Raw genomic sequence first — 15351 nt, forward strand, 5'->3', positions numbered from 1 at the left:
AATTGGCAATGTAAAAGCTTAGACTCCTTTACCCTCCGGTCTGTCCATATATATTATTTTCTGTTTAAACAGTTGAATCGGAAATGAAGATGATAATAAATGCAAGCTGTTTCGCCTCCTGACAATTTCTTCCCCCGGGGAACAGCAGTGGCTACCGGGCTGATCCCTGTGCCAGGAATATGCATTGCTTTGTGACATATCTGCAACACACGGAGACTTTTTTAGCAGTGCATTTGTTGTCTTCTGACCCGATGTAAAATGCTCTGGCAGTTCACTGGTGCGCTTCTCCCCGAGCACGTGAGACAGGGAGGCGTCTCCAACTCACAACACAGGAGGGCCGGATCAAGAGGACACGAACGGAGATGCCAGGGAAAGGAGTATTAAAGGGCAGCGCTGGGACTGATAAAACTGTCTCCAAAGAAAGAAAAAGGCTCAAATGAGTAGTGATATAGCAGCGATCGCTTACGCTGTGAAGTACCCGTACCCCACAACCGCAAGGATAAGTTACCCAGACTTTCGGCAGCAGCTGCGGTCGGCTCATCTCTGAAGACGAGCGCAGGGGTTTCTAGGTTCGCTCCAGCGCTATTACTTGAAATTCCGAAACGAACGGCTGTGGGTAACTGCTTTCAGCACCTCCGACAAGGACAGCTCCCGTCGCCTATTCTGCCTCAACCAGGCACCGCACACCTCGTCCAGTTTTGCGCTCAAATGAACACCCCGGTGAAGCTGTAGCCTGATTGTTTAACTTATAGGATCTGCCTGGGCGGGGTGGAAACGTCGTTTCACCTTCTACTTCTCAATATGTACCAGGGGCACTTACAGGTAAGCGTTTCGTTTAAGATGAATGCGGGAGCAGTATAAGTGACGTGCTGTGATTTGTTTTATTTTACGTTTTTTAATTATTATTTTTTTAATTGAAGCAAGCCTTAGAATGAGATATATACCAAGGGCATTCAGTGTTTATGACAGGAAGCACATGCATGTGCTGGGTTCCGACCACTGATATTAACGTCGTGGGAGAGAAATGTTGACAACAAGTTTTGAGAATGTGCCTTTTAATTTTGCTTTCCTTTTTAAGAATTTCGGGTTATGGTAGACTGCAAGAACGGTATTACAGAATATGCACGTATATATGTGCGGCTGTGTGTCAGCTGAAGGACAAGTATAGTCTGCCGCTCACTAGTTTAGATTCTGTACGGGTAGATTAAGCGGGGGACTGCTTCTCCATTTCATAGAGTAATTGTGATACCGTGTACATCTGAAGGGAAAAAGAAGAAAGGGTGTGAATGTTATTAGGAGAATATCTCTCAGCGTTTACATGAGCTTTGTCAAAGCAGCCTACAGAATTTGCCCTGGACGGGACGCAGATGTCTACATCATACACAGTTAAATAACGTATTCGAAATCCCAAGAAGCGTCACACCGGCAGCATCCACTCGTTAATGTGACCAAAGTACAGTGAGGCAGCAACCTTACCTGCGGCTGCACACTGTCACTCCCACTAAAACACGAGTGGTTCACCTTGATCAGCGGTCTTGCCCGTGAACAAGTTTGCTATAGTTTATGAAGACTGAGAGAAACATGGCCAGTGTTAATTAACTCTTACAGTGCTTAAAGTGAGTCGATGTAACATTTGAAGTGTTGATGTGATGCTGGCGATTTTGCCGTGAAGAACCCGTATGCGTAGGCTTTTTAAACGAGTGTCCATGAGGCTTGCTATGCGATACATCGTGTCGCATGTTTCATGTCACTGTGAAAGCAAGAAGTGACGCTACGAAACTGCCGGCGAAGACAGGCTACAGGCAGTTTAATCATCGAGTTTATGTAGAGTGCAATATGATACGTGCTTGTAAATCTATGCCCTGCTACCTTCCTCCAACCAACAAAACCTTAAGGCAGCTAGCTGTGCAAGATGATACCTATCTCTCAGGAGAGGCAGATAACATTCTCATTTCTCGTCACGCGAGTATATCCAAGCACGAGCTTCTTCTCTTTGGAAACCTCAAGATAGTATATATTATTTCAAATATCTTCTATCAGGTCATTGCCGAAGTTTCATTTGTGCAGATTTTTACTTATCAGTGAAATTCAGTTCCCGATGGGCTATAGCTGAAAATTAGATGGGCGAAGAGAAGAGTGCAAAGTTCTCGAAGTTTTACAGAGCTGACCCCTCTCTATGCCAAATAAACAAATGAAATCAGTTTTAACTGTATGGGAAATATGTGCAGCTCCGATTGTGTTTACACGTCAGATAAAGGGATATTATTCCGCAAATCTGTTTTCAATGCCGTTTAGGTCTCATTACTTTTGTACTTCATATGTGCGCTTAATTTAAAATAATTATTTTACAGCCACATTTTTTCTTTAAATCAAAGCTGAGTTAGCAAAGTTTGGTGCAATGTATTTATTGACAGTTTATCAGTGCATGCTCCCAACCTCCTCTCTTACAAAGAATTCACAGCGCAGTGGCTCAGCAGTTAGTATTGATTCCAAGCTGCGCTGGAAAAAATAAGCCCCATCTTGAGTTTAAATTTCTTCCCCCTCGGTATATCCATATTTGTTATTTAACTGACAACACAAAATGTGGCCGTACGCGAGCCCAATGGTGGCCCGACCATGGCTGCTTTTAGACTTGGCGCTATGCTGTTCTCGACATTTTGATCGCAACTACAGACAGACGATGAGATTTTTTTAAGTATCCTACAAAGTGGTATTTGAACCCACCGCCTTGTGGCTTCAAGTTGATACATTATTTAAACACTTAATCACACTGCTTTCAGTAAAACAAGCGAAGCATCCACTGAAAACAGGACATACGTATAAAAAATCCAGTACCTCGGGTGTAATAATGTAGAGGGATTGTAAATAATCTTTAGCGCTTTTAAGCTGATGTCTGACTAGTCGATCTGCTTTTTCAACTTCAATATAGTTTGCATTTAAAGACTTTCTTAAATATTGATTTAAAATGATGAAAAAGAAAAAAAACTTTTATAACTTCAAAATGACCCGGCAAGCCATTCGGAGTAAGTTGAGAATTTCTATTGAGACGCTGCCAGTGAAACTTAAGGCTGAAAGCACAAGCGGACCGCGAACTGAACTCAGTTATGCAATGGAAACAAGACGATGAATATTGCGTGCATTCTGTGTTATGGGAATCCGTTAATATTTTATCAAGTAGGGCCTAAGACATTAGACTAGACAAAGGATGTTTTCTTAAAGTTGTAGTGTCACATGTATTCTTTATATTTTACAGTCATGCTCAACGGATACATACCACACACGCACAATAGTTTACCCAAAGTACAGTTATAACACAAGTCAATGATTGTTATTTGACTATTAAGAGTTTCAAAATGTATTGAAAGATGTTTAATCGCCTGTCCTCTGAAACGCGTATGTGTCATTTGGCTAGAAAGTAAACCTTGATTTTGACCAATTTTAAATCAGCCTTGACAGTTTTTATGGAAATACCAGCTTTTTCACCATTCATTATGTTATGCTGAATTGAGACAAAAAAAACAAAACATTCTATTACTGTAGCCTGTTTATTTAACTATTTCCAAACCCATTCATTTAGTTCAATTCAGGGTCACAGGGTGAGCATGGATGGCATGTCGGTAAAGTGTTTGTATTCTGTACTTGTAATTACACAAAAGTTCAATGATTTTAATCACTTATTAACGTGATATTTTTCAGAATGATTTGAAATGTTTTGTATTGTTTATTTTTGGTGAGGCTTTCATTTTAATTATGCACCTAAAAGATTTTCTGCATTCCTCTGTAATAAAACTTATGCAGTACATTGATCCACATGTCTGCAAAATCTAACAAATACTCTTTAATTGTTGAGTTTGAGTACTTTTCTGGGGAAAGGTGATAGTTGTTACATTTGGCTTATTTCACTTAATTGACATAAAGTTTCTTTACACATGTCATTAAAATAATTGGTAAGAAATAAAAGCATTCTTAATTAATGTTATTAAAACATCTTTAAAGTAAAACAGTTTAGTAAAGGTCTCTGTTCAGCAAGACCATTTATAAAACTATATGAAAGCAGAATATCCAGAGTGAAAAGTTAAAGCAAGATCAGTTTCTTGCATATGCTCTCTTATTGTCCTACAGTTCTCTGAAGACGGGCTCGGAGCATTTATAAGGTTATACTATTTATTTACGTATACATACAGTGTGGCAAGAACTTGTATAAGAACGCATGTCAGCAGCTCTGCTCTTTTAGACACTGGTCAGTCTTTTATTACTATGTTGTTACAACTTAGTTACTGTATTTAATAACAGAACAAACTGTGGCAACCATGATACGAAACACATTTAGAGATTCATGGTAATTGTGTGCGCATGGATGTCCTCCGAGTTCTCTGGTTTGCTCCCACTCTCCAAAGACATGGAGGTTCGTTGAACTGTGTGTCCACCTTGTGATGGACCGGCGCCATGTCCAGGGATTTGTCCTGCCTCACATCCAATGCTTACTGGAATAGGCTCCTGTGACACAGCCGAGGATAAGTGGGTTTGAAAATGGATAGTTTAGTAGGCTTTGTAGTTGCTTTATAAATTTTAGGATGTTTTAGTAACTGATGACTCTAAACTGGCTCCTATGTGTGTGTGAGTGAGTAGACTTGCTGAAGGAGAGGCAGGGTGGTCTCACTGCTGACTCTGTGACCCTGTACTACAGGAGCCTGATTCATTAGCTGATGTCTAGATTAGAAGTATATAGCAGCAAGTTTGTTCCTGCCTTTCAGACAATGCTGCTGGAATAGGCCCCAGCGTCTGCAATTCTGAATTGGATTAAACAAGTTTGAAAATGTTGTGTTATGTTGTTTTAACTTTACATCTTTTGTTTTAGAAAAAAAAATGAAAAACACACTGACATTAGCTTATTTTTCTATTATTAAGAATGTTCTTAACTTATATTGTCTGCTTTCCAATTTTGGAAGACAAAAGATAATGTAAAACGCAATTCTGTACAAGTATCCCATAAAAAATTTGAAATCATATGATACAGTACATGTTGTTAAAATTTAACTCAATGCTCTTTGTCCCCTCAATAACAATTTTCTTTTCATAGTGCTTGAGTTGATTTAATCTAGAAAATTCTTTACAAAACAGAATTAAAATGCCGTGATAAACTCAGTAAGAGTGATATGTTGAAAAGGAAGCACTTCACAGAGTTAATATAAATGCAAATGAAACTGTTGTCAGGATGAATAATCCATCTGTCAAATGTGGACAACTAATTTGTTATCGATAAGGCTGTCATAAGTCTGAAAGTAAACCTCACAGCTTCCTCTGAATAATCAAACAATCAATATCTGTTATGTTCACTATTGTCTCTCTGTAAATCAGTATATGAACAGAAAATATTGTGTCCGCTGTCTTAGCAAACCCAGTTCTACCTTTATCGGTGTTGAGTGCAATTTAATACACTCTCAGCCAAAGTGCAATCAGTCAACAAACACTTGCTATAAATGGCAAACACCCTGATGTTTAAGACACTTAAACTCCTAGAATGCTACCATAAGGGCAATTTTCTCATCACAGATTGTTTTTTTAAATGATTCAAACAAGAGCAGTTTGCCTCTCTCGGTTTTTTTAAAAGGCATGCTGAGTCGTACCTTTCCGTGAATATCTCCAATCACAGATATACAAATCCACCACTGGCGGACGACTTCGCCAGTCCCCCATTGTGTGCCAGTAGATTTGTTACTGGTGCTGATGACATTAGTATTGGATGCCATGCTTTAAATGAAAGGCACTTTGAATTCTGTGCAGACTTTGCTAGTGCACTGTGATTTTTGTGCATTTCATTTATTTTCACTTTATCACAGTCTCACACATGTCCTTCAGTAGGATATGTTGTTTCTCCCTAAAATACATTTTCCCTTCTCCCATACAGAAGGAAATATCCAAAATCTCCAGTAGCCAGATTTATGCATGTTTTATATTGTAGCCATTATTATTAGGAACTGTCAGCATCTATTGGGTGTACTTTCCGATATTTAGAAATTGTAGAATTACAGTGTAGATTTAAGTCACAGGCCCAAAAGACTACTTTTATAATTCATTTTTAAAAAATATATTTGCAATAAAATAGTGGCGTCATTGGAATACATCAAGTACTGACTGCTGAGAGTAGAGAAAATGTAGTGAGTGAAGTCTTTGAGAAGTTAGCAACAGTGTACATTAAAGCCTTCCTCAAAATAGCTTCTGATATATTGAAAAGCGTTACGTCATACAATGATACTGAGAATGAAAAATGACTGGACGTGTCAAAGTATGAAATCCCCTTACTGTGAGTAGTTTAAGTTCACTGCTGGCATGTAGTCTGTAGCCTGCTATTATAGAAAAATGGGGCATGGAGCTCAAATGTCATTTAGTCATCCATTTTCAAGACCACTTACTTCACAATCATCTCCAGTCAACTGATGGTTTGTGTTATATTTTTTGAATAGCTGACATATATAAACGTCTATAATGTGTTCCCATCTGACAATTTTCCAATTTATTCAATTCAGATTTGTGGGGTCTTTTCAGGACAGCATTGGGAGCAAGGTCAGTATCAGCCCTGGACTATGTGCCAGTTGGTCAATGGGCAGAGTCATGCCACATTCACTCATGGTGGGGGGTAATTTAAAACCACCAGTCAAGCTAACCAAAATATCTCTGGGATGTGGAAGGAAATGGAACACCTGGAGAAAACCTCACATAGACATAAAGAGAACAGGCAAACACCAGCCAGGCAGCGCAGAATGAAGTCTCAGCCTCTGGAGCTGCGAGGCAGCAGCACTCACCACTTCATGGCTAGTGGATTTCCACATAATTAAAAATAAAGCGTTGTGCATCATTATGCATGTTTTACTGCACTTTTGTCATTTTCACATCTCAGATAAACAATTTCATAATCATACTTTTGAATTATATTAACAATTCTGTTCTGCTTTGCTTTAATGTTATTATAAACAGTTTATTCCTAACCTCTAATCAGCTGGTATCCTCCTAATACATTCCTGTTTACAGTTTATTAAGGTGCTGGCCCTCCAGGGCATAGTTAATTACAGTCTATTGCTATGTTGTCGGCTATGATAAACTTATCCTAAAAAGGTCAAGCAGACAAACAAAAGTTACTAGAAATCCATGACTGCGTAACACACTATTTTTACCAAGGCCATCGCATTAAATGTTAAATAGCCAATACAGCACATGTCACACATGTATAATTTTAACACCAGGTGAACAAATATGACATTTTTGCAAGATTCTTCTTTTTCCAGGAGAGATCATATCTTGGACTCATCTATCATTTATAGTACTAATGTTATGTAGAATAGTAAAAAGAGCATTTTTTAAAGCTCATTAACAAATTCATTTTTAATTGACCTGAGAAAGCATAAATCAGAGATCACAGTGCATTTTTCCTTGTAGTTTAGTGTGGTCTAATTTCACAGCCAGAACGGAGGACTTTTAATGCCAAGTTTTAATTAAGTAGACCTCCAAAAATGTCAGCATAACATCAAAGGCAATCCTGCATTTCCCTTCAGAGTTAGAAGGCTCACCAAGTTAAGCACAGCAGCCTGATTGACATACGTCTTAGGCATTTCCAGATAACGGTTCATGTTGTCTCTCTTCAGTTAGGTAGGCTTCAGCTGTTCATTTCAGCAGTTCACTGTGAACTCTGGCCATATACTGATAGGAAGTTAATATCATATTTTGAGTTTTTTAAGTTACCAAAAAAAAAAAATTGTAGCAGTTTATTATGGGAAAAGTTTCACTTCTTAGACTGTCTGCCATTCAGGCGAATATTCAGTGGTGTGTGTTAATAATGCCCTACCTCATAAAGTCATTTACGGTACAGGTTAATCTTCTGTTTAGTTCAATCAAATTTGTAGCATGTCACAAAATCAAACCTTGTTGCTCATTAATATGAAGTAGATGGCACAGAGTGCATGTACTGTCAACTATCTAAGGCCAGCAGGCTTTGAAGCAGCTTTTACCCCAACACGAACTCACTTAACGGAATTACAGTCTTTTCACTTGGGCGAGCTGTAAAATTAGCAGTCAAATGTTAGGTGATGGTCTGCGCTTCTGCTTATATTACAGGCAACATGATGCCTAATGGATCAGTGACGACCTGAGTACCAATTCCATACAGCTAAGCAGGTTTATTTTTGGATCACTACGCCAATTTTGTTCATTGAATTTGCATAAGTTTATGTATTTCATTTATGACATTTCACTGTTGGACTGTAGACAGGACACTGGTTGTGAAAACCTGTATGCTGTTAACTTTATAAGTACAGAATACAAACAGTTACTGCAGCCTATTCCAAGAGAAGACAACCTAAATAAGAACATTATTAATAAAATAACCTTTCCTTATAAAGCTTAGCATTTCTCACACTTCTGGTTTTGAATTCTGCCTCTGTCAATTTCTGTTTACACATTTTTCCCATGTTTGTATTAGTTGCTCCTAGTACTCCAGTTTTCCTCTTGCCTTCTAAAGTCACGCTGGTTGAATTAATTGGAAACTCTAAATTGTCCGAGGATCGGAACACCCTATGATGGACTGAAATTCCGTCAGGAGAGGTTTCAGTGTGGCACACAAGGTTGCTTGGATCTGCTCCCCATGATACTGAATTGAATACGAAAACCAGATGTTGATGGATAATAATATTCTGAATCAGACTTTATACACAGCCATTACAACATTTTAACCATTTATTAGTTACAAGTGACATTTACACAATCATTTAGCTGATTTAAATGATTTTACAATACTACAGCAGCGTTTTCTGATCTGTACCTGTATCTTTACCCAGTGATGTTGTGTGAGACTTTAGCTATGTATTAGAATAGTTGCATTTTTCAGAATAGATATTTTTGAAACCATACTGTAAATTTGCTTTTCTTGATGAAGGTTATGACATATTGTAGGACCATTAAAGTAGCTTTAATACTCAGAGGGAGAGGCTGTTTATGCCATTTTACTGTAGAAGCTTCACATTCAAACAGGTCTTTTGAAACTCTCACATTTCCTTATTGTTAACCTTAGTAATAACATTTTTTATAAATTACTCCAAGTGTAACTCACACTTTAGGACCTGTTTAAAAAAATCATAAAAAGGTGCCTCGCGTAAAGTTCTTTGTTTGAAAAAGATATCAATAAAATTAATTAAACCAACTAATTAAAACCCACAGTGGCAGCGCCTCAGACTGTATGCAGAGATCCAAGCACATAGACTGCAATCTTTGATTTCTCTTGTGCTAAAATGTTAACCACTTTAAGATTTGAAACATTAAAGTGCCAATAAAGACAGATTGATTGAAGTGCACTGGATCTCATTATTACTAAATCGCTCCATCTGTCCACTTTCTGAACCTACTTATTATAAGGTTACAAGAAGCTTGAGCCTACCCCAGCAGCACTGGTTACAAGACAGGAACTAACAATTGGACCGGTCGTAATTCCTTCACAGGGCACACTCGAGTGCACTGGGCCAGTTTAAAGTTACTAATCAACCTGCTAGAGTACTTGGAGAAGAACTGACCATGCAGAAAATTAAAATATTCAAACTCCACATAGCCAGTGACCGGGTCATCACTTAATTCCCAGTATGATATCAGCCCTCTTTCCAGTGTTTTAAGTCATTAGTCATGTAAATGCTTTCTACGCATTGAAAGAAAACTCCCAACATATTGTATGTTTCCTTTAACGGAAAAAAAATAAATACAACCAATCAAACAGTGCAGGTCAGACTCATTTCCACCATGTGAGATTTTCAGTTCTATTTATTGCCAGTATTTCTCCTGGTACAATAAAAAACATTTGCTGCTTGTTTCACTTTTACAAAACAGGAGGTGACAATACAATACATGATACAATGACACAGCAGACTCAAATATGGAGCAACCATAAGAAGAAAGCAATGAACATCAATAAACAGCAACTGTTTGTAATTCAAAACAGATTAATACCATAATAACATATAAACATGCAACATATATCAGACAAATAAAATGCATAAGAAAAAGGTAATTTCACAATGATGTTAAGTGAGATTTAGTTATTATTACCCATTATAGTCCAGCACAGAGTTGCAGGGAGCTTAAACTACATATATCTGGGGGCAAGAAAAGAACCAATCCTCCTCCAATGTGCAACATACTATATCTGCAACTTATCTCTTATATCTGATATCACTTTTATTAATATTAATACTAATAAGATCTGCGGTGGGCTAGTGCCCTGCCCGGGATTTGTTTCCTGCCTTGCACCTTGTGTTGGCTGGGATTGGCTCCAGCAGACCCCCATGACCCTGTAAATAGAATATAGCGGGTTGTATAATGGAAGGATGGATACTACTAAGATGTTTTCATTACTTGTTATAACAATGTTTACACTTAGCTATCTATGTCATAGTGAAATCTTTTCAGAACATCATATTTTACGTAACAGCTACATTGTTTTGCATACCGTATGTGGTTCAGGCTGCTTCTATATGTATTCTATATGCAACATATTCTGTTTATTATATACATTTTATAATTGAACACAGCATTATTGTACATTCAGTTTCAAATATACAGTATGTAGTACTGTTTTATTAATGCGCCAGGAAAGAAACGCAAGTGATTATTCTGGACAGAGCATTGCTATTGTTCTTTTTTTCCCCGCTCACTTTTTATTAGTTTACTTTCCCTGTGCAAAGTAAAATATTAATAGCATGAATCAGCATGATCAGATCTTTTTCAATTTCACATAATTAAAGTGATCATTGAATGCAAATGCTTTTCATTTCAATTATTCATTTTTTGCCAACCAAAGCAAATATTAATAATGTAATATATTTGCTTCTCCAACTGTCTTTTCTGATTAAAATATAACAAAAACTTTAATTTACTGTTAATGCATTTTAAACAATTCACCGTTTTGCTGGTTATTATTACTTTCTGAACTCATTTCATAGTAGTTAGCAAAAGCTGATCTGAACAACAACAAATAAAAGCGAATCCTGAGCAAAAGGAAAAGCCCTCCAGTTGTTTAGACTGCAAGTCAGGGGGTCCAACGCACCTGAGGCAGGGAGTCTGTGCTTTCCATGGAGCAAAAGTACTGCGAAGAGAATTGTTCGTTTCAGAGTGAATTTCAAATCCACACATGATAGATTAAATAAATTATATACCTCTATAATTTATACATAATATACAGTATAATGTGTATACTGTATATTTATATATAGAATAATTCTTTACATTTATATACTGCTCTTCTCACCACTCAAAGCACTTTAACAACCACCAATGTGTAACATCCACCTGGATGATGCAACCGCATCCATTTTTTCACCAGTACACTCACTCACCACACATTAGCTATTAGGTGGAGAAGGAGTAAGAGAGATAGCCAATTAGAAACAGAAACTGATTAAGAGGCCAGAATGGCAAGGCCATACAGAGTAATTTAGCCTGGGCATTGGGATATACCCAGCTCTTTACAAAAGATGCCCAGGGATCTTTTATGACCACATAGAGTCAGGACCTCAGGTATGCATCTCACATCATTATGTTTACAGCACCATGAGATTGAGATCCACACACAGACCACAGGGAAGCGCCCCCTGCTGGCTTCACCAACACCTCTTCCAGCAGCAAACCAAGCTTTTCCTTTATGGTCTCCCATCCAAGTACTGGCCAGGCCTGAACATGTTTAGCTTCCGGTGGATGACTAGTTCTGAAGTGTATATGGGATGGCTGCTGGCTTATATTATATATTTATAATACATCTCCAAAGGAAAATTATTGGTAGTTTTCATTTAAAAATTAAAACTTAATAAAGATAGACATGGTACATCATGCTTCTCTGGGGGATAGCAAACCAAAATAAGGTGGCTATATCAGCTAACAACTCAGAGCTCTGAATATGTAGCCTTGTGCAACAGGAGATAATACAAATAAAACAAATTTTTAAAAAAACTAAACAAATGTATACACATTTAAGAACATCTTTCCTGAAGCTATGCCCATTACAGCAAATATTGCCATTTAAGCACTGTCAGGTTAACATTTCTTATTATTTGGCTATCAAAACACTTCACCCAAGATAAAGTATAACAGCAACAAGGGTGATCTGGGATATTGCTGGGCTAATCCACACTAATATAAAGATGGTTGTTAACTACTAAATGTTCTGCCAAAGATGAAAACTGGCAGGCCACAAGGGCAATTCAAGAGTAAGACCAGGAGATGAAGGACAAAATGTATATCAGAAGAGTAGCCAAGGTCACAGCCATAAATAATTTCGTAGATTCAAGATGCCAAGGTCAAATACATACAGCAAACTAAAGTCCGTTGTCGAATAAACAAAGAAAGTTCCTAATTTCCTGAACATCAATCTAGTTGTAAAGCAAGAGGGGTCATCCACAAACTTAGACAAGGAAGGAGATGTGAGGCCGGTCTGAGTAGTGTTGAGCTAATGACATCACGTAACACGACTTCACACATATATATACTGTATATATATATAAAAAAGTGTTCTACAAGAATTCTCTTGGGGAGCAGATGTGTCTGAATTTCTCTGTAAAGTTTTACCTTGCATCAAAACAGACAAATCCATGCCCATGGGCATTTCAATGAAGAATTGTTTGCATGGAATTGAACTTTTCTTAATGTAAATAATTTAATGCAAATTAAGTTACTTTCAAAATTTGTTCACCATCTGTGGCCGACAATGAAAATTGCATTTGTTTATAATAGTGACAGGCAAAAAGACTTGAAATTGGCAAGAAAACACAAACAGAAATAATTTGTATTGCTTTTTCCATGGGTGGTTATTGCAATGTAAAGATCAACATTTTCATACAATCTATCCTTATACTGTGTCAAACAATTCTTCATTTGAAAAAATAAAAATGATGTTGTGTAAATAAATTTATTTAGCATAGCATGTTCTGTGATGTGATTCCATAACCAGTTCTTCATAGCTGTACTTCTTATTATTGTATGTGATGCTTTTTCATAAGTATTGTTGTGATTGTGTTTGGTTTTACATTTTTTTGTTTGTTCTTAAAATTGATTTCTTTGATGAACTATGTGTATATTACAGTTTTTTAAAGTTAGTTTTGTGTTTTCAGCTTGAGTTATTTTATAGTTAAAAAATATTTGTGTCTTTTCCAATGCCATTTTGTTTATCATACATTCTACTGTGCTTGTTACCATAATGAACATGGGCCTGGTGTTTATGAAGGTGAAAAGGTTGGTGCTGTATACCTTCTGGACATCCAAAGGTATAGCAGAAATATAGTGAGAATTTAGTTAAAGGGTTCCTGGATGAAGAACAATGCTTTTGATTTATCAGCTTTGAACGTTCGGTTTTATTTTGGTTTTGACAACAGAGCAAATTGACTTCTTTTGATTAATGAACTTGGCTTGCTTTTGACTAATATTTCATCTTCTGGTCCTTGTTTAAAATTTCTAACAGAAAAGTATTTGCACTATGGTACTATGTTTATTGCATTTCTTCTTTTGCCAATACATAAATTTTGTATGTTGTTGGGACATCCCAATACAGAAGTGCTGACCTCTAATTTCTCATAAGCCATGTTAAAATTTTTATTAATTTCAATGTTGCAAATATTGAATCAAATGTAAAATGTTGAGTATATTGGTGTATGCCTTTCTCTACTCATGTTTTACATATGTAACCATATACACTCTGTCAGAGATTTTGTTTCATCAAAGACTTACATATTTATGCAAAGATATGATTGGCACAAAACTGAAGGAAACATACATGTAAAGTCTGCATTGAATATGTTTTTTGCTTTTTGATTACATTTTTCAATATTTGTTACAAGTTACTTTGAAATGTTCCTAAAGAGCACAACCAACACCAAATACTTTGTCACATTGTATTTTGAGCTGCCTTCTCTGGTCATATTTTCGACATTGTTTGGTGAAACTCAACAAATTTTGTTAAACTCTTGCTGGATTCACACTAGTTATATTATATTACAGTAATCCCTCCTCCATCGCGGGGGTTGCGTTCCAGAGCCACCCGCGAAATAAGAAAATCGGCGAAGTAGAAACCATAGGTTTATATGGTTATTTTTATATTGTCATGCTTGGGTCACAGATTTGCGCAGAAACACAGAAGGTTGTAGAGAGACAGGAATGTTGTTCAAACACTGCAAACAAACATTTATCTCTTTTTCAAAAGTTTAAACTGTGCTCCATGACAAGACAGAGATGACAGTTCTGTCTCACAATTAAAAGAATGCAAACATATCTTCCTCTTCAAAGGAGTGCGCGTCAGGAGCAGAGCATGTCAGAGAGATAGAGAAAAGCAAACAAATCAATAGGGCTGTTTGGCTTTTAAGTATGCGAAGCACTGCCGGTACAAAGCTGTTGAAGGCGGCAGCTCACACCCCCTCCGTCAGGAGCAGAGAAAGAGAGAGAGAGAGATAGAGAGAGACAGTTTGTTTTTCAATCAAAAATCAATACGTGCCCTTCGAGCTTTTAAGTATGCGAAGCACCGCGCAGCATGTCGCTTCAGGAAGCAGCTGCACAGAAGGTAGCAACGTGAAGATAATCTTTCAGTATTTTTAGACGAGCGTCCCTATCGTCTAGGTGTGCGAACAGCCCCCCTGCTCAATCCCCCTACTTCAGGATCAGAGAAAGTCAGCGCAAGAGAGAGAGAAAAGTAAGTTGGGTAGCTTGTCAGCCATCTGCCAATAGCGTCCCTTGTATGAAATCAACTGGGCAAACCAACTGAGGAAGCATGTACCAGAAATTAAAAGTCCCATTGTCCGCAGAAATCCGCAAACCAGCAAAAAATCCGCGATATATATTTAAATATGCTTACATATAAAATCCGCGATGGAGTGAAGCCGCGAAAGGCGAAGCGCGATATAGCGAGGGATTACTGTATATTATATTATATTATATTATATTATATTATATTATATTATATTATATTATATTATATTATCAACCCCAGTAGCGTCAAATTCAAGCCTAGAACCAACCAATAAGTCCAGTCACAAATAATACATTATATTATATTACAACATAACCTTCTCAAAACTGCTTAGTCCAATTCAGGGTGAAAGGAGTCCAGAGATTACCCTATCAATTCTGGTCAGGAGGCACAAAATAGCCCTGGATAGAACAATGACCTGTCAGAGAAACCACTCGTGTACACACTCATGATCACATTCTCACTCACAGAGTGAAATCTGAAATCATAATTAGCGACATGGAAGGAGAATCAGTTCATCTGGAGGAAAACACATACAATCAAATCAAATTGTATATATCATGGACAGATGAGGCTGTCATTAGGTATTT

At 37.3% G+C, this 15351-nt stretch overlaps 1 protein-coding gene across 3 annotated transcripts in view; it reads left to right on the top strand.

Moving 5' to 3' along the window:
- Nucleotides 1–290: 290 nt before the first annotated feature.
- Nucleotides 291–15351, top strand: part of pex5la (peroxisomal biogenesis factor 5-like a) — a 293523-nt gene continuing 278462 nt past the window's right edge. Inside the window, exon 1 of one of the 3 annotated variants that reach the window (XM_051923954.1) lies at nucleotides 291–822. In XM_051923954.1, coding sequence (XP_051779914.1) covers nucleotides 802–822 — 21 coding nt within the window. In that variant the 5' untranslated portion in view covers nucleotides 291–801. The remainder of the gene's footprint in view (nucleotides 823–15351) is intronic. The other 2 variants (XM_051923953.1, XM_028794576.2) reach the window with 2 other exon arrangements.

The sequence above is a fragment of the Erpetoichthys calabaricus genome, chromosome 2, assembly GCF_900747795.2.
Source record: "Erpetoichthys calabaricus chromosome 2, fErpCal1.3, whole genome shotgun sequence".
Taxonomy (NCBI): Eukaryota; Metazoa; Chordata; class Cladistia; order Polypteriformes; family Polypteridae; genus Erpetoichthys; species Erpetoichthys calabaricus.